We start from the raw sequence: 24,241 nt of genomic DNA on the forward strand, positions 1-24,241 counted from the left end.
GCAGCCAGTTCTTCACTCCACAACCTGGCGTTGGAGCAGACAGATGTGCTGATATGCCATCTATAGCCCCGGGCCTTTTCTGACTTCTAAAGGCTTCTGCTGTCAAAATGGGGCGCCTGGGAGTGCATGACACAAAAGTTAAATGAAGGTTAAATGGAAGCACTTCAAAGTGGGAGATCTCCACTGAAAAAATAACGGAGGAAAGGTTAATGTGTGTCTTGTTGAGACACCAGAGCAGCTTGTAGCTTTTGGGCATGACGGCTTGAGGTCCAGTTTGGGTCACAGCGCCTCAGGGCCGCCGTTTATTGGTTTCGTTGCACAGTCGCTGTGTGGAGCGTGATAACAGGGTTTTTAAATGATGCTTGGAGAGCAGCTTTCTCTCGGGTCAGATTCTCCTCTTTTATATTATCAGTACATATTCTGCTCTACTAGAGGCAGACTATTGGTTGGTTCATGTTGGATATCAGCCAGTTGGTATTATTCCAGGAAGAGGAAGAGACACAGAAACAAGATGGAAATGTGGACATCAAAGCCGGATTTGTTGATTTCTTCAGTGGTTCCAGTCTTGTTATGTGCACAGTACTGGGTGATCTGCAGTTTCAAGAAGTAGTTGAAGTTCAGTGCCTGACTATATGCTCCATTCAGTCAAAGCAATGGAAATGTACCTACAACTTTTTATGTGTATGCAGCCCATGTAAAAGTAAACAAGCCACGAAAGGAAATCAGGCATTAGTAGCAAGTAAATAGAGCAATTATCAGCTTAACACAACATTAGAACAACGGTAACATCTCCGCCGGGCTGCCCGTGTCCCTTCAGTATTTAGCCTATTATCACAGCATCGTTCGAGAGGTGTGCTCGGCCTGTATACCATTACCACAGCTAATTGCCAGCCGGCTGGATTCAAAGGCAGCCGACCTGAAACTCCACAGCTTTAAAGGGAGTAGACTTTGACACTGTTTTGAAGGTCAGCTTCTTCTGCATTCAAATCCCAACAGGTCCTCCCCCCCTGGGGCGGCCGGTACTGCTGAAATGCCTATCACAGAAAACTGGAGAGGCCTGTTGTTCTCTCCTCTACCATTGACCCTCACAGCCCCATTAAAATCTAGCCTCAAACTCCGCCTGAGGGTCTCCAGCCATCATCGGCACGCGTGGCATCACCAAAGCACTGCATACTAATAAGACCGAGGGGAAGAAGGAAGCAGAGGGGATAGTGATGGTGGGCTGGTTTGTACCTTTAAAATGTGGGTGGATCGGTCACCAGGCAGACTTAATGACGCACTGGCTCTTTATTACTATTGAATTTGGTGCACAAAGAGAGCAGAAGGAGAATTATTTGGAGGTATAATAATTGCTGCTTGTCCCATCTAAGTGATCTCACTTGTTGTCTGTTAACAGAAACATACAGTATTTGGAGTGGCATTGTTTATTTGAGTGCAACTAGTAATAGTCAAAAGAGTCAAAGTTCAAATATTCATTTATTATTAACATGTAGCTGATATGGATGTTTATCTGATATATGTCATTCTGTTAAGCTACTTATGAATTGCTGGTCTGTTAAGCTTTAATCACACTATGAAGAGTCTCTGTTAGAATAACAATAATATAGTTCAAGTGTATTGTAGGTAACATCAAAACATGTCAAACCTCACTGTTACAAATAAAGTCAAGTGGCCATTATTGGGATATATAGTTTATTTTCTTATCTACACTGAGAGGTGATACCTTTATATTAGAATTACAAAAACATAAATAAGTCTTATACCCGTGTGGGACTTTTTCTCACTCTGACATGATGGCAGCAGAGGTAGTGGAAAGACTTGACACACTCTGACAAACAGTTTAATGCCATTCATTACAGTTGCCCTGATGAGAAAACACTCATTATGTCTGCTACTGGAAGGATGCAATGGGCTGACGTCACTTAAATACCTATTTAGACACATGCCGCCAAAGACGTAACACTCTTAACACTTAGAATAGATTGAGCTTATATGTTCAAGTGTTAATATGAAGTTAAGACATAGACAGTGGATTGAATGGTGGATTAGTACCTACATAATTTGATTACGTCGTTTGAAATGACTGTGATGATTTGTAAACGTGCACATGGTAGAAGAAAGGCTGAAAAACACGGTTGGAGTATGATAATAATCATGTTTGCTGTGTTCACAAGAAGCGTGTTATAACGGTCAGTGAAGCACAATAAGGCACAATTAGCTTAACAACCACAGATACTGTATTACTGACAGTCCTTGAGCCTCCCAGTAGCAAACCACCTTGCATACGATCAACACAAGCACACGCCGACGTTGTCGCCACATCAGTGAAGAATATGTCGGAGTATAATACGCATATTGGAAGATTTAATTCTGCAGGCTGGAATTTTCTGAGGGAGAAATTAACCCGTTAATTTAGTGATGATGATTTGCTCATTTAAAATTCATAGTTTTCCACAGGGAGTTTTCATTGCAAAAACTCAACCTATGAAAGTTTCATTTTGGGAAATTTCTAATAATTATCTCAACCAATGAGATAATTTCTCCCTCATGACTGAAACTGAGAAGCTGAGAGTGCACACTTCTAAGTGCTTTTCAAGACAAACCTAAACCTCCCTTTCATCAATAGAGTTATGTATGTCAACAGAAATCATGAAAATAGACAAAAGTATATCCTGCTAAACTGAATCTGTGTCTGTGTCTATTTATTGCGTATATATGCTATGCTGAGCAAAATTATTGATATGGCTGTCGGGACGTGTCAAATTTAATCTTAGTAATCTCTTTCTAGATAAAATTGTGATGAGTTATTTAATTTAGTTTTTGAACCAAAATACATATAAGTGATTTGAATAAATAATATACAAATAACACTAAGAAGAATACCATAGCATTTCAGGAATGTGACACATTGTATGACTTGATTAACTTCCCCGTTAGCAGTGAACATGAGGGTTAAGGCTTGGGATCGACGAGTCATTTATTGCTCTAAGTACTCTTATTATTTGACCTACTTACAACGCTAAATCAGAATATATTCTCAGAAACCAAGAAAAACTCAGTGAGCAACTTTTCATAATTTGGAAAAACTACATTTTGTTTTGGAAATCATGTTTTTGATTCTCTCCCATCGTGAATTATCTTGTGACCCACTTAGATTTATCACGCAATCACTTTCAAGATCACAAGCCACACGTTGGGAACCACTGCTTCCAAGCACCACAGGCTCTGTCATTTTTCTACATGTTTCCAGTACTGCTCTTATTTCAGTTCCATCTGCAAGATGAAGAAAAAAATATCACAGATTTAACTTATAATTTAACATATAAATACTAAAAAGGACATTACTCCCAGAAAAAATAGAACAAAAACTACAAAATTACTACCAACCTACTACAAAAACCATTGAAACTGAACCCTTGTATATGTATTAAAAATGGAAAATATGAAAACAAGGGTCTGGTTCTAGGGAAAGCCTAGCTGTACCTTTTGGTCTTGGTGGGTTGGAACCAGCAGGGGGCAGTGTTATTTGGCAGAATGTGATTGTACAGCAGTCTGTTCCCCTCACTGAGAATGATCAAGTACAGTGAGCATAGTGAATAGAGCATAGAGTCCTACTTTCCATTAATTAAGTGCAGGATATGTCAACACACACAAGTTATTAATGATACTCATTAATAAATTTTGGACATTGGGTCTGAGAGCTGAGCTAAGCCAAGTTGAAATATGATGTAGGGTCTGCCTCAAAACAAAGATTTATGCAATCATGTCACAGCAGATATTCTTAACAATGGTCCACCTATATCCTCAGAATTCATCCAGCCAAGCAACATTCATCTCATTTCAATATAAACCTTAGGGGTTTTTTATAGTAATACACTGTTGAGAACGACTGCTACAGAGCTGGACAACTATATTCATATCTCTGAATACACAACTGCTCAAACAGGAGAAAAAAAACAAAAACATGTAACAAAATAACATTTTGTTTACAATTGCTTGGAAAAAAAATCACAATTGGTTGTTAAAATGTGTGGCTTTGGCTTAGTGTAGACATCTGTGACAGCACTTTCAGCTTCGAGTTGTCAGACAAACAACAACAACAACAACAACAACATGTACACAAATCAACATGAGAAATGGTTCAAATATTGAATGAATATCCACATTTATGTACGTTCATCCAGCACATTTCAGTTCACATAACATGAGTGAAAACACACATAGATTGACTTGATTAGCATTAATAAATGAATCAGGAATATTCCCACATAAGCTTTAACATACTGACGTGGATGTTGTTAGCAGAGTAGTTGATGGAGAGACGATACAGAAGATAAAATTAGTTTCAATACAGCCGATACATTAATTTCTCTTAAGTTAATCACAAAAAACAAAAATAACAAACAAAAGGGTCACATTTAACATCTTCATATAATACTATCAAGTATTCACTGTACAACTCTCCTGCATTCATTACATTTAAGGCAATGTATCACAGAATAGACTGTTAGTGACCACAAGAAATAGATTTCTATATATCTACATTGAAATATGAGAGAATATATTATTTATGGGCTCTATATGTAGAAAAGCCGCTCTTATACGCTTGGTTTTTGGTCATTAATACCTTATTAAGGCCCACAGAGAAAATTACATTCATCCATAATTTAATTAATAGAAATGCAGCAGTTCTATAAAGATGTTGGGGTGAAATATGGCCATTTGTCTTTTAGTGCAGCATACCGTATGCGAGTGCAACATGGAACCCGAGACTACTTACAGGAGGCGTTTTATGACTTCATTGAAAGTATTAAAGTGGTGGTTGTGTGGGTTTTACTACACAACATTACAGAGCTCATGTGAGCAGCATAATACGCAAGTGCCATATGAAACACAGTGCAATTAGGATTTTGCGTTCTTGCTCGACACATATGACCGGATGGATCAAGTGTGCTGGGGTTGCTAAAGCTGTATTCACACTGCAAGCAACACAATCAACAAGTCACCAGGAGCTTTTGCCTGCTTCAAAACTGAACAACAGTAGCCGTTGATCTCAACTACTGATACCTTTGAAGTGAAAGACCACTGGAGAAGGCATCTCAAAATCCAGAGTTGCCATCATGTCTTGTAGTGTACCAGTGGCACTTGTCCATGTACACATCCACAGTTTTAGCATAATACAAGTGAATACAAGCACATCCATGTCCATAGCATGACATCAGTGTTGTTCAAAACACCCCTAAGAATGGACACAGGTAAAACAAACAAAGAAAAAACAAATACAGAAATGTTTTTCTACCCCAAACAAGAAATCCTTTCATCGCTACCATGTGTTAAGTTGACTTTTACTTACCAAGACCTCATTGTGTTGTGACAAGATCATCCTTTAAACATATGGAATGAGTTTGCTGGTGCTGTTGGAACTGTATTAATATCATATTGGAAGACAAAGGAGCAAGAACAGAGTAACGCTTGTCGTTACAGCTTGCATTGATTTAACTTCAGGATAGATGGAGATAACTAAAATACAGACTTGTAAATAATACATTTCTTAAGCAGACTAGATTTTCTGACTGATTTCCCAATTATCTGCCAACATATGTGGATTTGCTACTGTTTGCCATCACTGAGACAACGCTGGAGTTCTTACAGAACCTACAATCCCATATGTTGACTGTGACTGCCACTAGGTGTCTGTCGTGAAAACTGCAGTCTTGTTGCACTAAATACTGACATGAAGTGAACATGACAAAAAGGAAAATACAGTTAGTATTACACTATTCTCCACAAACATTTTTTGACTTTCACATGCATACGTTATCTTACAATTTCCTCTGTGGTTACTGCTTCTGTTGTAGCATCAGCTGATGCTCTTTGACAAACTGATATTACTCTTGACAGCCTTGTGTATCACACTGGTTGCTTTGGCAGTTAGTTTTATAGAAGAGTAGAGGACCCTGAATAGAGCCTGGTGGAGCTCCCAGAGGCACTTGGCTTGGAGCTCAGTTTGATCATAGTTCAGGGTTTTGTGAGGTTGTGGCCGAGGTGATGGTGAACTGATGGCAGACCAGAACAATCTAGATGTTGGTTTCACGCTGCATAGGTTCTTCCTGCTTCTCACTTTTGTCGACCAGCTCCATAGAGGCCTGGGCTTCCCCATCAGCCTCCTTCTTTTCCTGAACTTGATCTGGATCTTCCGTCTCAGTCCTTTTATACATCTCTGCATGCTTGCGCTCACGCTCTAAGAGTCTATAATTAATGAAGTTTCCGATGAAGAGCCAAATACTGGCCAAAATTACAACAGCTCCACAGGAAAAATACATGTATTTGTAGTTTTTTGTGACATCGACCAGTTTTCCTGCAAGACAGTACAAAGTTTTGAAAGGTTAATGTATCTTTTATGGAACATAAAACTGATGACTAAGTCGAATTGGAAAATATTTTCTGAAAACATGGCTAAATGTTAACTACAGTCAATTACTATTTTTGAGCACAGCCCTGGTCAATGCAGCATTTAATCATTGTTTTGCTAAATCGATGCTGGAATCACTATAATCAGTTGATTTGTTCACAGGGATAAAGAAGTGAATTTAAGTGGCTCTTACTGATACCCATCAGTGCTAAGAATACTTAAAACATCAGTGTCAGACAGACCGTACCTGCTAGTGGTGGACCAATGAGGACTGGGCAGCACTCCACGATGGTGGTGAGTCCGACGGCACTGGAGAACCTCTGGGCCCCAACCAGGTCCATCAGTGTTTCAAACAGCACCGAGCTGACCATACCAAAGGCAAAGCCGAAGAACACTGAATACAACACCAGACCTGTGTAGCTTTCCACCAACGGGCAGAGTATGTGGCACACCCCATTGTACAGCACAGCAAAGCTGAAGAAGTACTGGATCTTGGGCCGGACCCAGCGCGAGTTGGCCAACAGTCCCATCGAGGGCCTGGCAAACATGTCAACAAAAGCCAGAATTGATAGGAGGAAGGCAGCCGAGTATTCATCGACACCCATGTCCTTAGCGTAGGCTGCAAGGAAGACAATGGGTGCAAAGAAGCCCAGGAACATGATGACATTGCCTGACAGGTAGATGAGGAAGCCACGATGTTTGAAGAGCGTCAAATCCAAGTACTTGTTGACTGTTTGCCAAACAGTACGCTTCTCTTTGGTGGTGGTGGCGGTGACAATAGCCAACTCTTCATCCTTCTTGGCCTTGCTGGGTGGCTGTCCCAATGGCCTCATGAGTGACCCAGCCACACAGCAATTTAGCAACAGCCCACCCAGAATGAGAAAGCTGCCTTTCCACCCAAAATTGTTGAAAAGAAACTGATTGAGAGGAGCCAGGGTACTAAGGAAAACTGGACTGCCTGCCATTGCCAGTCCATTAGCGATTGGACGCTTCTTATAGAAGTATTTTCCAATCATGGTCAGTGCTGGTTGCAAGTTGAAGGCTAGTCCAAGTCCTATAAGATAGGATGAAATAAGTTAATTACACTTGTAACCTCTTACCTGTTACCTGAATTAAAATAGAGGGAAAAATAAATAAAGCAAACAAGCATTAAATGTTTTTTATTTTCAACCTGCTATTTTCAACTTGATTCGCCTCTATAAATAGAGGCTAATCAGATTTACTCAGAATTGACTTAAGTGGATTTAGATGCACTTACCTCCGATAACTCCTATACAGATGTAAAGCTGCAACACGTTGTTGCAGAAGGAAGCTAAAATCATGCCTGTGGCACAGAGGCAGCCCCCCATTAGTACAATGGGCCTGCAGCCATATGTGTTGACCAGTATACTGCTGATGGGACCTGACAAAAAAAAAAAAAAAAAGCAGAAAAAAATAAATCAATCCACACATCACATGAAGTAACTACATAATAACTTAATCCGGTAAAACTAATAACAAGAGAGGAAGGTAGTTAAAACATGTATGCTTTTTGAAATAATGCTCTCATTAGCAGCCAGAAGATGTATCATATTTCTGCAATTTAAAAAGCCACTACAGGCGAGGAGTCATCCGACTTAATTTGCTCTGCATGAATCTTTTTTCGACCTTGAGGAAAGTTCCCCTCATTTGCATCCGCAGCAGTGATCAGTATTCTCAGGGGCTCGGAGGGACCAGAATTGGCCAAGACGAGGAAGCCCCTGAGCCTGCACATTACCTCCCTTGAAAAAGGCTTATCATCGCTTGGCCAGATGCAGCGTGGACTTCATTACACAGTGGACAAAACCCCAAACTAAATATAACCACCTAGATCCCAAAAGGGAATGACACATATAGAAATGTGTGTAACAGTTTTTTTTACAACCCCTTTAATGGAAGCCGCAGCAAAGAGCCTGTTACAGCTGATGATGTGAGGATGCTGGCTATCCATCACACTTCAAAAAGGATAAAGTCAACAGAAATGGAAGCAAACAACTTTTGAAAACTGCAAGAGGACCCAGTCGTCTTTCCTAAATAACACCATCTGGCTGCCGACCCATTACATAGATCTTTACGCGGACATAATGCAGGGTAAACCGGCCTAAACCCATTATAATATTTGTCATCAAAGCACATCCATATTTCCAGGTTGATATGAGGGTTTGTGGTAAAGTTCCAAATTCTGTTGTGCACCTGTCTTTAGGACTGAGTGACTGTAACAGAGATGAGCACTGCTTCCACGCTGCCTCGCCCAAGGTCAGATCTCTCTCTCGCTCTCTCTGGATTAGTGACACTGATCCAACATGGACATACCGTCTGCAGCTTAAACACGTCATCGTAGCGCAATGCTATGGGGATGTTGCACAGCACCTTCACAGCTGTCTGATGTAATTCTATTAAGAATTGCACTAGAACTGAAATGTACCCAAACCTGTTTATCTATAAAGGAGATTGGGAAATTCCTACACTCATTTTATCCGTTGGCTTTTGAAAAATCCCGTGTGGAGCTTTGACGTCATTGACACTTTCATTTACACTTGCTTCAACTTCAAGAAGAGCACTTAAACTTCCTTTTATAACTAAAAAAGACTGTTGGATTACTGATGAGAGTTTGTAAATTAATTTACATAGTTAATCAGGCGACTGAATATGCAAATGATTATGAATAAGGTTATTAGTGGTGGGAACACACTCAGCACTGTATTACACTAGAAACAAAAAACTGACTTAAGGCAGTGAGAGGTCTTACACTATAATACACTGAAGTGTTATTATAAAGCTAAAGCTAAAATTTGGCTGCTTATCTGGAGAGATTACTAACAAGATTCATGGACGAGCTTGGCAGCTGTATCTGCATGCTACTATTTTGCCAGTTAAATAGTCTGTCTGTCATCCAGCCTTTATAAGATGCTAATTTCTTATTGTACCGTCAAAGCTCAACAAATGTGAACTGTGAACCTGCTCAGTGTAGCTTTTGTGTATATTTTGTACACATATATATTGCTAGGATTATTCATTCCTTCACCTCTTTGGCTTATGGAACTGTCCACAAAGTTCTAAATAAGCTTTAGCATTATTATTATTTTACTGTCAGGCTATAAAATATAAAAAAAACAAACAAAAACAAATAGGCACATTTGAGACAAACAGGAATGATAAGGTAAAGGTCATTTGTAGGATTTCGAATTTCAATTGAATCATTGTTTTGCAATGTGTCACTGCTCGTTATCAGGCAGCCTCACAGTAGCGACAGAGTTATGCAAACACCAACACTAAGGCGAATTAGAAAAGGTGTTAAACATTCAAACAGCGATCAACTTTATCGCTCAAGTGAGCAGGTGTTCAATGAATAGCTGATGAGAGCAGTCGATACGAATGAATGAGTAACAGGAGCAGCTTGCTTAATAACTGCACATATTGACGTAGTCACCGCATGATAATGACACACAGTGAGTGTAAAGCTAAAGCAGGAGGTTGGAACCGGTTAAGTGATGTGATGTGGCAGTCCCCATCATCATGGCAACTTTATTCTCCATCTTCACATATAAAAATATGTTGTTCCAAACTTAGTTTTTCCCATTTTTGCATGAGAAATACCTACAAAAGGCCTCAGGCACGTGTATTTCCTGTTGTTTCTTATTCCCCGTCAGCCTACACAAAATGTGCTGACACAATATACGTTCAACAAAGTCATATTGACAGATGTATTGACACAGGAGACTTGTTTTGCTGGAGCTCGACGCAGGACTCGGTGCGATTGGCTCCGGCTCTGTGTCAGAGAGTATGTGGAGTAAACAGAGGTGCACTGTGGCCTGCAGGCGACGTGGAAAAATTGACTGAAACCAACAAAACGTTTGCATTAGTGTTCTCTCAGCTCTTTAAAATATAAGTCGTTGTCTTCAAATATTGACTAAGTTTTGTCATAAAACACTGAATAAATCATGTATTCAATTATTTTACATTCTCTAAGCTTACATAATGTAGGTAATGAACTTTCCAGGCTTGCTGATGACCGGTACAGTTGGTGACAAGAGCAGGAGATGGAGGGACAGGAGGATTACAGCGTGCACAGATGGCAGCTGTGACACAGCGAAGCAGAAGGCTGCTGGGCTAAATCCAAAGTGGAAGATACAGCAGGTGACTGGAGCAATATGTTGCAGAAACTGTCCTGATGAAAACACATTTTTACCCTTTAATGGCTCTTTATTCAACAAACAGCTAAGGCCCGTGTATATTGCATATGCAGAGGAGTATATTGTTGGGATTCGGCCACTCTATAGGACACAAAAGAAAAGTCTTCCACGGTAACATTAACAAACTAGCCTGCTTGTATACTTTAGGCTAAAAATATAGAACAATTAGGATTGTTTTCTCTTCTTTTCTTTTAAAAACCCACCCGTTAAACATTCACTGTGCTGCTGGTAAAAGAAAGGGAACCCTTTGATTTTACAACTCGTCAAATGCACTTGAGAAGCGGAAGCTTCATACAGGTGCATCCTCTGGCTGTGGATCAGACCTGCACACTGTTATGCGAGTGGGGGGGGGGGGGGGGGTGCTCCCAGAGTTGCTGTACACTAAATGTGCTTAATAACTGGGTAACATAGACTTGTCAACAGAGACGTCTCGCAAGATTCATTTCCAGCCTGGTTACCTCATTGAGTCCAGTCCAGTTGGGAGACTATGACCTGAATGACTGATAACCTCAGCGGACTTTCCTCATTGAATATTCTGCATTGCATCACTTCTAGAGTAGAGCAGCCGCCATGCTAAATTGATTTTGGACTCATGAATATCTAAGCTCGTTGAGATTAGTTTGTAACCCTTTCAAGCTTCATGCAAATCAGCAATTCTTGATCGTAAGTCTTCTGAGATCTCTCTCTTTCTTTTTTTTTTGCAAGGCCAGGCTGTTCTTGTGAGCAGAAAACTCTATGTTTGAGTGTTATTATCTAGCTTTATAACTTTTGCTGATGATTAGTCAAGAGTTTCGATTTTCCAACCTATGCTGCAAATGTTCAGTTAACACAGCTGTTTTTTATGCATCTGTATAATGTACAACTTCAAAGATATCAGCAGTAGTGGAGCTATGTATCGTGCATTTGCAGTGACCATGCGGTAATCTAAGCTTGTTGGAGTGGGCACCCTAATTCTAGGTTGAGAGCTGTAAATAAAAGGTAAATCCAAACGGCGACTCACCGGCAGCGTACATGACCGCAAGCATGATGGAGGAGATCCATGCGACCTCGCTGTAGGAGGCATTAAAGATGATCTGGATGTCTTTGAAGAAGACCGTGATGGCCTTGGGGAAAGCGTACGAGAATCCGATGGAAATGAAAGAGCCGAACACCACGGCCCACCCCCAGCCGCCGTCTGGCGGGGGCACAACTGCAGGACCCGTGGATGGGGGAGGCATCACTGGTCCACCTCAATGTTGACTATATACTAGAAGAAGAAAAAAAAAAAAAGAAAAGCAAATTGAAACCTGCAGGAAAGAAAAGTACAACAGCACCTTTACATAATGTATGAGTTCATTTTGTCCTGTGACGGATTATCGATTAGTCCAATCTGGGACTCTTAGGGAGTCCTTTGGCACTAAGAAATAAATGAACCTGAGGCTCAGCAGTTGTTTATAGGACAATGTATCAGATCTTTACTTGCAATATATAGATAAGTCAGAAGACCTGCTGCACCTTATATTGACAGTCAACAGACGGCTGTGGAATTACAGAGCAGGTCAAACAGTTCATCCTCTCTGTCATTCACATTCAAACACCTACCAGCAGTAACGTAACATGAGAGGAGTTCATACCAGAGTTCTGGATCCTGGTGAACACACTCACGCACACACACAGTGTTAATCATGCGCTCACCTGGGAGACGGCCCTGACCCCGCCCAGCATTCACCTTGAGCCCACCCCCCCCTTCACCCGAGCCGCTCAGGCAGTAAGGGGAACAAAGCTATCAACTGATAGTAATGAAGTGGCAGTTTAACGTCAGGTGCTGCTGTGTACAAAGCAAACACCCCTCAATTATGTGTGAAAAATTAAGAGCGGTAAAATTGTTCAAACAGCCGCACTTCACTCTGTTGGTTTTGTTCGAGCTGACTGACGCGGAGAAACACACACACACACACACACACACAAGTATTCACAAACACACTGTGGAAAGCAAAAAGGGCATCTGTTACATTTTAGCTCCGTCTAAGCTCTCATTAGCTTCAATTTTGTACCCAGCCAGGAATAATTTACAACTATATAATCAGCTTGTGGCGCATGCTGACATCATGGCCCCCACTATGGTTTCACATACAGCGCATCAGCACATATAATCATTCTGAGGAAGAGTCAGCATTCTTCATTCAGCAATCGTTGCTGAAGGCTGGGTGTGGTTTTTCTCTCTAGTATTTGCCACCAGTGATTGCAACACATAGGGATATAGAGACTAGTTAAACAGGTATGCCACCTGGTCCGCCTACTTTTTTAAACCATAATTGCATTACTGTAGTTTCCTGTAATTGTGAATATGTCTCAGAAATAGTTGCTAATGGCACTGACGTCGTGCCTCAGTGTTAATAAAGGTGTTAAATTACAGTCATTTAATCCATTGTCTATATCCACATTTTCATTAGCGCAGCTTTAAATATGGTGTAATTTCTCTACTTTTAGAGAAGGCAACAAGGGAAAACCAACTGCCATTTGTTTGTTTGTTTGTTTGTTTGTAGCAAAAATAGGACAAATATATTCTGAAAACAAAATATGTAAAAAAAACAAAAAAAAAACGAACGTGATAATGAATAAAATTTAACTCATTAAAGCCATTGTTGTTTTTGGACTGGATCCCTTCAAATCAATGCAAGATTTAACACAAGGTGAGCGTGCATTTCATTTGCAGATATTTCGTTTGTTTGGTTCTTTTATTTACCTACACATTACAGGTGCTTTAGCTGGTTTCAGCTCGGTGGATGACTGAGTACTAACGAAATAGCTCTAAAATAACAATAACTGGGCTAAAATGAGCCTGAAAAATGGAAATATAATCCTCTGTATATAACTCTTGTATTGCCCCTTTAATCAAAGTCAGAGATTATGCTTTTTTTCCATACAGTGGGTCTAATCCACACTAATCAGATTACAGGCTGCAGTACTCTGTGTAGATAGTGGTTTTGATTGATTGAACATGACGACAGTGCACGAAGGAGCCTCAGAAGTCTTAAGTAGCTTAAATTGATGGATTCTAATATGAAACTCTGGACAGATTGACCACAAAAAGAGAAGCTCTGAGGCAAAGGAGGGGAAATATCCAGGCAAACTTCCCATATTTGGTTTATCATCAACCAAATAAGTACATTGGAAGTCAAACAGAAGCAAAGTCATCGTTCAGTCAGTACAATGTCAGCACTTACTTCTTGATTTAATAGTCCTCATCTTATGTCCTTCACCTGACACAGCAGAGCACCTGGTCAGGTGACTGGTATGAGCAGCAGATTTGGGAGTGACTGACGGGCCGCGTCATGGTTTAAATAAACACTGGTTGGAAGCAGGTCAGTTGAACTCAGTAACACCAGAGTGCCTGAAAATATTTGTCTGAGCTTTGGTTAGTTGGTAGGCACACCTTTGCCCACAGAGCCGGAAACGAATGCACTGGAAACGCAAGACAAACTTGATTGTTGACTAGTCTGGTTGTAATAAAGCTTTATTCATCCCTACAAGGAAATTCTTCAAAGAAGTTCAACACTTCAAAGGTACAGATCAGTAACATGTATTCCACCTTGGAGGCCACTTTGAACCATGATTAATACGGACCAGCGTCTTGTTTTCACTTTATACAGTGTGACTCTATAAGATGGAGTCATTATTATGCCATTATTATGCTTTTTGTGACGTCTTTGCGTATTTACATTCTAAACTAAACTCTATACTAAAACCAAGCTGGCAGAATGACACCCATGCACGTGGCAGGAGTCCTATGAGAGTCTTTTTCCTTCAATGCATCTTATTGCAGAAACACAACGCTCACGCGCGTCCGAAGTTGTGACGATAAACATTTACATGTCGTACACAGCCGTGCCAGGTGTGGCAAGTAATGCTAAGATCGGCGTGCTAAACGTATCACAATGACACTGCCAGCAGTAATCCTCTGGGGACCATGCATGGGTAAAATGTTAAGGCAAACAACAGCTGCTGAGATATGTTAGTGTGAACCACAGTGTGGAAAACCGAACTGGCACTGTAAACGATACAGAAAGGGATTACTGCCACACACTGTTTTGGTCAATTCATGTATATTTTAATTATTATATTCTGCCATATCTGACCAACAAGACAGAGGAGCCGGGAAAAATAAGCAAGTCCAAGAGAACCACATCATCCATGGAAACACAGATATGTGTCCTTCCTGTGTGTTATCGAGCAGAGTCTTCTGTTTGTTTTGGTCCACAGTGGCCGTCTTCACCTTGGTGAGCCTATCTCAACAACACCACAGTGGTAAGTGAGCTGCAAGGTGAAGGCGGGAGGCCAGGAATCCAAACAGCGTTGCTACAGTCAAATCATCCAACTGGCAAAAGCTCGTCAGACTGGCTTACGTAGTACTGCTGTGTATGTTTGTGTGTCTGTCCTCCAAGGACATCACTTAGTACCTTGGCAAAAAGCCTAAAAGACTTTGCAAAGAGGATCTCAGGCTTGGTTCACAACAGAGGCCAAGCCGAGATACCAGTATCACCTTTCTGCTAAGTTTTAGTAAAGGAGGTGAAGCAGGAGGGTACCACAACACGGAGCATCAAAACTAATAATCAGTTCCTGCAGTCAAAAGATACCTCACTTTACATTTTGAGAGAGAGGGATTCAATTAAAGCTTTGTTTGACTTCTTATTTGCTATGTAGTTTCTTATTCCCCCCCCATCTAAGAGCAAATGAGTTTCCAACCAGGACACAGCACAAATGCAAATGAAGAAATGTTTCCATCCACATTATGCTAATCTTAGCAGATGATTGTCTGAGATAAACAGCTGGTGGTTGGTGCCATTAAACCAGAGCAGAAGAAGAGGGCGTAACAAGATGAAGGTCATCCAGTTTGACCTTGAACAGCAGAAATATTCAACACTTCGTTATTCAGGTGCTGTAGAGCTGAAAGACTCAAAATAAGGAAACTTGACCTGTACAGTCAGCAGCTGCCAGCATGACCCTCAACACACCTCCACCTCCACTCCGGTCTCACGGGACTTAAAGTTATGGCAACGCAAGATTATCTCTAAGGTAACCTCAGAGAAACACCACTCACGTCGTCATAGAAAGAGTTGGTCATTAACCCAATGAGAAACTCTTCAAATGTTGACAGAAGCGCACATGATATTCTTGTTATCAACTGATCTCGCTTGGTCTTGGGCAGCAACAAACAGAAACAATGGTCACCTCCCAGAGCTGCTTTGTGATCAGAAAGGCCACCAGGCGGGGGGTCTTCCCATAAAATAAACCGAGACTATAATACCCTTTCTGCTTTTATTGTCAGCCTCTGCACTTTGAAGTCCTTGAGCTAACTCCTGGGGACTAACCATGATTTAAAAACTTAAATAAGTGGCGCAATAAATCCCTTTGAACACTAAAAGTGCACGGGAAAAACCTGGGACAACACTGAACAACTCTCCTGAAGTGAAACACACACTCAGTGTGGTTTCAATCGGTTTCAATCCTACACACAACCGCATCTGTGCGTGTTTAGACACAATAGCATTCACTTCATGTTTCGTGGGCGGCCAACACCCACGGTGAACAACCAATCCGAAGCTGCTGCTCTGGTCCACACCTCTGAGCACGTCATCAAGGTCAGAAGCACAGATTCCTATAATGCTTGTTGCACACAAAGCATCCCTGAGATGATAAAACCATCTGTCACTGCACTTCAAGTGATACTGATATATCACCAACAAGCTAAAATCAGTGTGGCCCATTTATTAGTCTAGCTCGCCTTATATTATGGGCTTTACTTTGTTCCACTGTATTTATGGTTTAACAGGTTTCTAATGTGTTTAGAGCAAGCTGTCATCACTGATGCCCAATTCATAACTTCAGCACAGTGGTCTTAAGCCACAAAACATTTTAACCCAAACTGTTTAACCTAGATCTAAATAAAAAGAGCACATTAATATACTTTCCACATGATGAAACCAGCACAGTGTGACGCGCTGGGTTATTTTTCCAGCTCACCAGCTGACCAGGAGGGAAACTTCCTCAGCTTGTGTCAAACCTGCTTAGGAATAAAATAAAATAAAAAAACATACTTGGGACATAAAAGAGTCACTGTGGTGTGTCGTTCTGAGAAAACTTTTTTAAAAGCTGAGCCAAAACACCAAAAACTGGAGATGGAACAACGTCACGTACCAGCTGGTGATTCCTCAGCACTGCAGCGTAATCATATGATGCTGCTGATGTAAGGACAGGGACCGGATGAAGCCAGCCTTAATGCCAGGGCCTACATCGGCTGAACCAGGCGCTCTGACTCAGACTAGCTTCAAAATACATGAACACATTAGATTTTATCCAGCCTTTCCACCCCACCCCACCCCCGCCTTGAGCGCATGGCATCGCCATGGATTCCCCCCTCTCTCTCCAAAGGCTCCTGAACGCATCCGAAACCGTCTTCTACTCCAAGCATCCAAACACACAGACGCGCTCACATAGCCTCACCTAGCTCCAGACATGCTACTCATGCAAATAAAAGCCTGCACACATGCTCATCTCTGCGTGCCGACGCGTCCAGGAAACGCCGACAGCTCTCGGTTAAGCCCTCCTCATCGCCGGCAGCCGCGGCTCGTCTTTCGGCGCCATCGGCGATAAAAAGGGGGGAATTAAACGTTACCGTACCTTCGGGAATGGGGTGGTGAGAGAGGGTGGGGGAGATGAATGAAGGGGCGCGCGTCCTCCGTGCAGGCTGTTTGCTCGGTGACCTTGGCGCAGGAAGATGCGTGCGTCCGCGTCGCTCGGCGCTCGGCGTTTAAATTTCCTGAGTGAGCCGCTGTCTGACGTGGAGCTGCTGCTGCTGCTGCTGGTGGTGGTGGTGGTGCTGCTGGCTGCAGAGGGCGGTGCTGACGTTTGAGCGGAGGAGAGGACTCACTCAGTCATTCAGGAGTCGTTACTCGTTACATCGTTACCTCCCCTCTCACTACAGCTCCTCCTCCGTATTTTCCCTTGTGTGTCAGCTACTACTGATTCTCCACTGGTGTCAGAAAATACACATAAGAGAGTCCCACTGATGCTCTGGGTCATATGTTTCTTTATTACAGAAAATAAGGGCATTGCAGTTTATCTACAAACAGCTCTGAGGACACTTTCACAGCCTTTTGGAGAGTAAAGCACCCCCGGCACGCACCTTCTGTTGCCATTGCTTCACTCGCTGTGCCACATGTCACAACCTCCTGACTTTTGGAGTGAAGTTCTTCAAGGGATTCAAGATTTAAAAGGTCTCGTGAGTGAGGGGATTGTCACATGTCACGGATTCATAGTGCGCTTGTGATGCTTGAATATTAAGAAAGGGGAACACAGCAGAGACATGGTGACAGCTTAACATAACCCCAGTGAGGGGGGGGGGTGTTTCTAGTAGCTAGGTATGAGCACAGATGAATAACATTATTTAGTTTAGTTAGTGGGAAATTCCATGTAGAGTCCCCCAGCCTCAACAACCACCCTGTTTGTTTGCTTTCTACATCACACACATCATCTGCATGGCGACCCGTTGACTACCTACCTACCATTACAGGGAAACAGTCATTTTACAAATGAATGCAAATGTGAAAATGTTAAGCAGCAGTTGAACCGCAGTGGCATAACCACAAAAAAAGGCACGAAACTGTCAACAGCAGCACCTAACCCAGTCTGGGTGCTTCGAGCTCAGTTTGTGGGCTTCATTTGAAACACAGTTTCAGTCACAGTGAAGCCTTAAGGCCACGTGCTGAATGTAAAGGAGAATATAAGATTCTTACACTGACATGTTCTGGTGGGTTAGAGTACCACGGGCAATAATCATTTATAACCTTGATAAACACGCAAGAGCTGAAGTAGCCACATGCTGCAACATCATTTGACGTGTTATCTGCTCAGCCCTGCAGCCTGTTTTCTTTACTGATCAATGAACATATTCAAATGCTAACAACAGAGTTCATCTGTTTACCTCCGATGGGCTGAAAAAAAGGAACCTACAGGGATATTTGATTTTCTTTACACACTTTCTTTAGACGTCCTTTGTTTGTCTGTTCTACATTCTGTGCGTAAAGCCAATAAACTCCCCCTAAAATAGTGCTGAATCACTTAGGATGGCTTCATTTCATTAAAAAAAAAAAAAAAAACATTGTCATATGTGAAGATGAGCTTGCTGCACAAAATATATTTTCTTTTACCTGGTAAAATAATTCACTTTTTCTAATACTATTACAGGAACAGTGATGTAGCATTATGTAGGCTGTGAGAATTCACATGCTCCTCACTGTCTGACACTGTGAACAATATCCTTTCAGGTCCCAGATTGAAAACACAAACATGGGAGCTCGAATTATGGAAGCACGGTGCCCCCAAAATCCAAACAATCTTCACTCAGGCTCACGCTGTTGAGGCCGAGGTGCGGCTCACGAAGGGAGGCCAAGAGAAATATGTTTTTTACTCTCAAAACACCATAGTTGACACCAAAGGCGCTGTTAGGGATGATACACGATATTAACATCTAAACACTGCAGTTGTTTTGGGTATCTTCTGTGCATCCATATATTTAATTACCTAATGCTTGGATTTGAACATTTGTGGCAGTTTAACGCTACAAATATCGATTGGTTGAAGCTGTTCTTTTGTAACGGTGATGGGCAGCTCACGGGTTTGAAGGTCAGCGCAAATGTATAGGGGACATTTGAGCAATACGCAGCATGTGAGCAGATTAGCAGCTCTCACGTGAGCCACATGTGTGCTCTCTTGCTGGTTATATTGTGTAATTCTGTAGCCTATTGATGCTTTCTTGGCCGGGTCTCCCTTATCTATCTGATTAAATAGCAGTTCAAGCAAGTTGAGTTGCGTCTTCTGATCATGAGGCGTTCAGTGTGGTCTGGTATGGTTGCAGCCACGAGCACATGTTTAGCATGATTTAATAGAAACAGGAAACAGATTTTGCATGAGTGCATGTTTATTTTTACATGAGCGGTCGTGTTTTTGACGCCTTCCGAAGACTGCAGAGCACTTTGAAGTTGACGTGAGATATCCCACCAGCAGAGGGGGGTGTCGTAAATGAAGCATTCGAACAAAGGCTGGTGGAGTCCTGGTCTGACTTGGAAGAAGAGTCATACAATCGTTGATTCATTCACCATCAACCTTCATTTTCAATGTTTTCTAGTTGAGGACGTGAATGTTGCATTCAAATCATGTCTATTTGATCATTATTGTGAAAACATCCCATTCAGCTGGACCATCCAGTGCAGTCTGAGAGAGAATAATCCAACCAAGCAGTATGTAATCCCTCCCTGAGGATAAAACGTGAATCGGTTTAGAGCTGAGCCAAGGGTTTCACTCCTATACGATAGGAGGAAGATATAAACTCTGACCTGATTTCCAGTTGTGATCAAGCTGTGTAAATCATATAAAGACAAGTACCAAAATGTAGATTAATGTTTGCTATGTGTTTTACAATGACAGAGAAAAATATGGATGTTTTAAACATGCTTTTCATTGGTGAGTACATGATAAGTTGGACTCAAGAAACCTACTTAAATAGCTTCATGTTGTGTCATCCTCTCTGTTAATGGACTCTTTAATCTGCGGGCTCATAAATCACGGTGAACACTGATCCTTTAAAATTCCCACAGCGTTCTGCAGTGAATGCACCACTTATCAGGGGCTCTCCATATTTCCACAATAGCGCAAATCCAGCTAAAACAAAAGCGAAGATTTAGATGAAGAAAAGCAGACAAGTCGCAGAAGTCTGCAGAAGGATTTTTAAGCTCTGAGTCAACAAAGGCAGGGGCTGACATGCACAAATCTGAAGAAGCGCTTTTCTGCAGTCTTTCCCCTCTTCTTTACCCCTAGAGGTCACTATATACCAGAGATCTCCTGCAGACAATAGGAGAGGAGGAGCGCCACACTCTCATTACGTCTAACATCGCAGTTTCTCATCTCTGCTGGTTGATGTTTGAGTTTCCAACCTGTGGTCCTGATTTAAAGCAGTATTTAATCCACGCAGGCTGCGTTGCTGATGAGACCACCGAAGGAAAAGGGGCTCTTTCCACACCTTGATGTTTACCTTTCCTGTCAGCTTGTTTCCACAAAGGCAATAAAGACCCCAACTGTTTGGGTCAGAGGAACTGCAGCTGGAAGGAGGCCTCCATTCTCACCTCAACACCTCCCTCCTGGGTGGGGGGTAATGGGGGGGAAAGGAGACATCCAACAGCTGTATCTATAGACCTTCCACCTACCTAATGCTGCCTTATATGGTTTTCTGATGCTATTATATGTTATTTTTTTACTAATTTCTGCCATTTTGACTTTGACTCTCTGCTTTCTTAGTTTTTACTCTTAATATTTGCCAAACTGATTATCAAAGAAAAGAGAGAAAGAAAACCTATCGCCTCTGAACTCTTACACGTAACAGCTTTTTTAAATTGTCAGCCAGGCATCTCCTGCCACTCTGGAAACAACCCCCCCCCCCCCCCCCCCCAAGCCAAGCATGAATGCCTTGCATGGTCGGTCACAGAACAATAGATCAGGAGAGGAGAAACAGAGGAGGTGAAAGGAGGAGGGCACGCATTCAACAGTTGAGCAGCAGGAGGGTTTGTGGGGGGTTAAAAAGTTGGGCTGGGGTGTTGGGTTGAGACAACAACTGTACCTGGAGTGGTGTGAAGGTCCCCCCCTACTGCTTTCCACAATGGTGAGCACACACGACTAATAATCAAGCTGATTTGACACCTGAATAATATATATACAGGTGAGTGTATACTGTATGTTTGTGAACTCTGTGAGTTTAGATAAAAAAAAAGCAGCCCAGTGAAAGCCAGTGTCCCCTGCAGGCTCTGTCCCAGTTATCTCCCATCAGATATGCCCACTTCCTCTAATCTATTCAAAATGAGTGACCTATTAACAGTACATTGTTTTCAGCAATGAGCCTTTAAACCCACTACTGACCTGACAGCAATGCGGTTTAATCTGACATGTGTTCTTTGAAATGCAAATGTTAACAACCCCCACGCACATGCACAGCCAGTCACAGCTCTGTCAGTGTCACCATTGCAAAAGTTCCTCTGTTACTGTTCCACCAGCAGGCTTCGGAAACTTTGCTGTATTAATAACCGTAGACCCGCGTAGCAGGCTGATATTAGCCTGTGCCGAAACATGCAGAGTTTATACAATACAAGTTCTCCTCAGCAGGTATGCAGTTGCTTTGTTGCAGAATTGCTGCAATTACTGGCGATTAATTTGTTCCTGTTATTACATGTTAGAAACCCAGCACAGATTTTGTTTGGGGATAAACACACGCTCCTTTTGACATTTAATCTGTTTGGAAAGCTTGATACCAAGAGAGTGTTTTTTTTCTCCACCTACAAAGACTGACTCAACAGGCTGATGTGAGCCTTTTATGACCTATTTTAACAACAAAAAAAAAGTGGATGGTGAGATTAATATTTATTAAATAAACGTCCCCGTCAGACATCTTATCAGAAACGTTCCACATGAGGAAAAGACAAGTATTCTTTGGGGTTGAGGAATGGAGAGGTACAGGTGATACGGTGCTTGGCGAGGGCTGGAATCCACACAGAGGACGGTGAAATGCCACATTGTCCTATTCAATTACAAAATGTACAACCTCACCTGGCGTCTTTCCTCACCTAATGCGAGTTTATGCATTTATTTTGTTTTTTTTTTAATTACTTTTCCCTCTAATGTCTTCTTCACAGGAGTTACACTTCATATCTTAATTAATATCTTTCTAATTATTCCAGTTCAGCCAGTCAGCCACTCTTTTTAATACATTAGAGGAACTGTTTCATTCAGGAATAAACTTGACTGCTCTTTACAGGGGGGGGCTGCAATGTGATAGTAGCGAAAGTAGTCTATTAAATCCCTCTGATGAAAAGTGTTGGATGCTATCAGTGTTAATGAACGGCCATTATTAACATAATTGCATCAATCATCATAGCTTTCCTCTTAACAGTCGTATGTCTTTGGCTCTGGTTCACGTCCACGTTTGATTTCTGTGAACTAAATATGCTGATGTATGCCTCCAACCACCCCCACTGTTTTCCTTCCAACTGTTTGAACAGCTGGGCTTTCTTTATCACTGCTATGGACCCACCGCTGCTTCTTCCTGGTGGGAGGGGTAAGTGAGGTGAGTATGTGAAGGTGGGGGGTCTTGGGGTTGGAGGCTCTCAGCAGGAAGGAGGTCTGGTGTGACTGCCTTGTTTGGCAGAGTACAGGAGAGAGAGAGAGAGAGATCCACCACATAAACAGACCTCCAGTGCTGCAAAACCGTAAATAAAGAAGAATCATGTCTATATGACAAGAGATTGCAACATCAGGAGTTTGATATTTGTGTTGTTAAAAGAGTAAAAATGTCTGAGATACAATAGATAAGTAAGAAAAAATGTCCAACAAAAGAAGCTGTAATGAAATTCCAGGCACACAAAAGTCAGGTCCTTCAATCACAGAACCTGCTGAAGTGTCCTTGAGCAAGACAAAGACCCACTATCAACTCAAGTGGGCCACTGAAGGACTGAGACTGTGGCCTTTAACAGGAGGAGGTGGGGGGAAGTAGTGTTGTGTTTTGTTCTAAATAAATCTGCAGTGATTAGTTTTTGTGATGTGGGGATTTTTTGGCTGTCCGCTCTCTGTGCATTTCAACATGTGAAACACGAATCCACACTAATTAAGTCAAGCACAAAAGTATATTGTGAAGTAAATGTCAGTGCAAAAGGTTGATTGGAAAGTTAAATTGGATATTGAACTGACTTGTCTGCATTTCGGTCAGTGTGTCCGCATGCAGCGGGATTATTATTGGATAAAAAAAAGCACGCCAGTGGACCAAGAGCAAGCACATACAGGACATGTGGGTTACAAATGAGCTGGCACTCCGCCTCAGGGTGAAAGATAATTACAATCAATACTAACCTCAGGCTAAACGTCCTATATACTCTGACCTTGACCCTACGGTGAATGCATCTATGCTGTGATTGCTGGTGTTTAGATAAGCGATATTGATACTACTAATGATTTCCATATTAGGAGTGAAATTTTCCTTCACACCGGTGTCAAGAGCGAGATAGTTCTGGATTAAGAAGTTGCCCAAAGGCAAAGCTGCTGAAAGAAAAGTGGGTCTCTTCTGCTTGGTTATGGGTAGTGTGTGTGTGTGCGTCTGTGTGTGTGTGTGTGTTTTGGGAGCGGGGGTGAAATTATGAGGTGCAAGTATGCATGTTGACAAATCATATGGCCATCAGTCTGGGCCACCACACTCCATGCCAAAGTCAGCCGTCCCATTAATTATGAAGGGCAGGCATCCTAGCGGAGCTCCACACACTGCCTCATTTATCTCCGCTGACCGGTTCACACAGCAGACATTTTGTTTTCGGGCTCTGAGACTTCTAATTGGCGGCGGCCACACAACGCAGACCCTAACACAGGCCACTTTGGAGCCTCTCAGCCACCCGTCAACATCAACCTCACACAGGCTCGGCCTTGACAACACATGCACTGTTCTGACGTTTAAATGCTCCTGTGTCTGGCAGAGAGGACACGGCCGTGGCTGCACACACGGAGTGAGCCCCAATGCAGCACGGCACAAAGATCCTCCGCTCCTCAAAAC

General features: G+C 42.1%; 1 protein-coding gene across 3 annotated transcripts; it reads right to left on the reverse strand.

Annotated features, from left to right (window-relative positions):
- Positions 1 to 1,826: 1,826 nt before the first annotated feature.
- On the reverse strand, positions 1,827 to 17,509 carry LOC113163478 (monocarboxylate transporter 2). Of its 3 annotated transcripts, XR_003298902.1 has the most exons (6): positions 17,284 to 17,509; positions 11,624 to 11,869; positions 7,671 to 7,814; positions 6,660 to 7,466; positions 3,484 to 6,358; positions 1,827 to 3,273 (listed from the first exon to the last, which is right to left on the reverse strand). XR_003298902.1 is itself a non-coding variant. In XM_026362143.1 (5 exons), the coding sequence occupies exons 2-5, from the start codon at positions 11,838 to 11,840 to the stop codon at positions 6,078 to 6,080; spliced, it is 1,449 nt and encodes a 482-aa protein (XP_026217928.1). In that variant the 5' UTR covers positions 11,841 to 11,869; positions 17,284 to 17,509; the 3' UTR covers positions 1,827 to 6,077. The 3 variants fall into 3 exon arrangements, 2 of the variants coding, with proteins under 2 accessions (XP_026217928.1, XP_026217929.1); XM_026362143.1 differs by having other exon boundaries at positions 1,827 to 6,358; XM_026362144.1 differs by lacking the exon at positions 17,284 to 17,509 and adding an exon at positions 13,830 to 14,707 and having other exon boundaries at positions 1,827 to 6,358.
- Between the last annotated feature and the right edge of the window lie 6,732 nt (positions 17,510 to 24,241).

This window comes from Anabas testudineus, chromosome 23 (genome assembly GCF_900324465.2).
Source record: "Anabas testudineus chromosome 23, fAnaTes1.2, whole genome shotgun sequence".
Classification (NCBI taxonomy): Eukaryota; Metazoa; Chordata; class Actinopteri; order Anabantiformes; family Anabantidae; genus Anabas; species Anabas testudineus.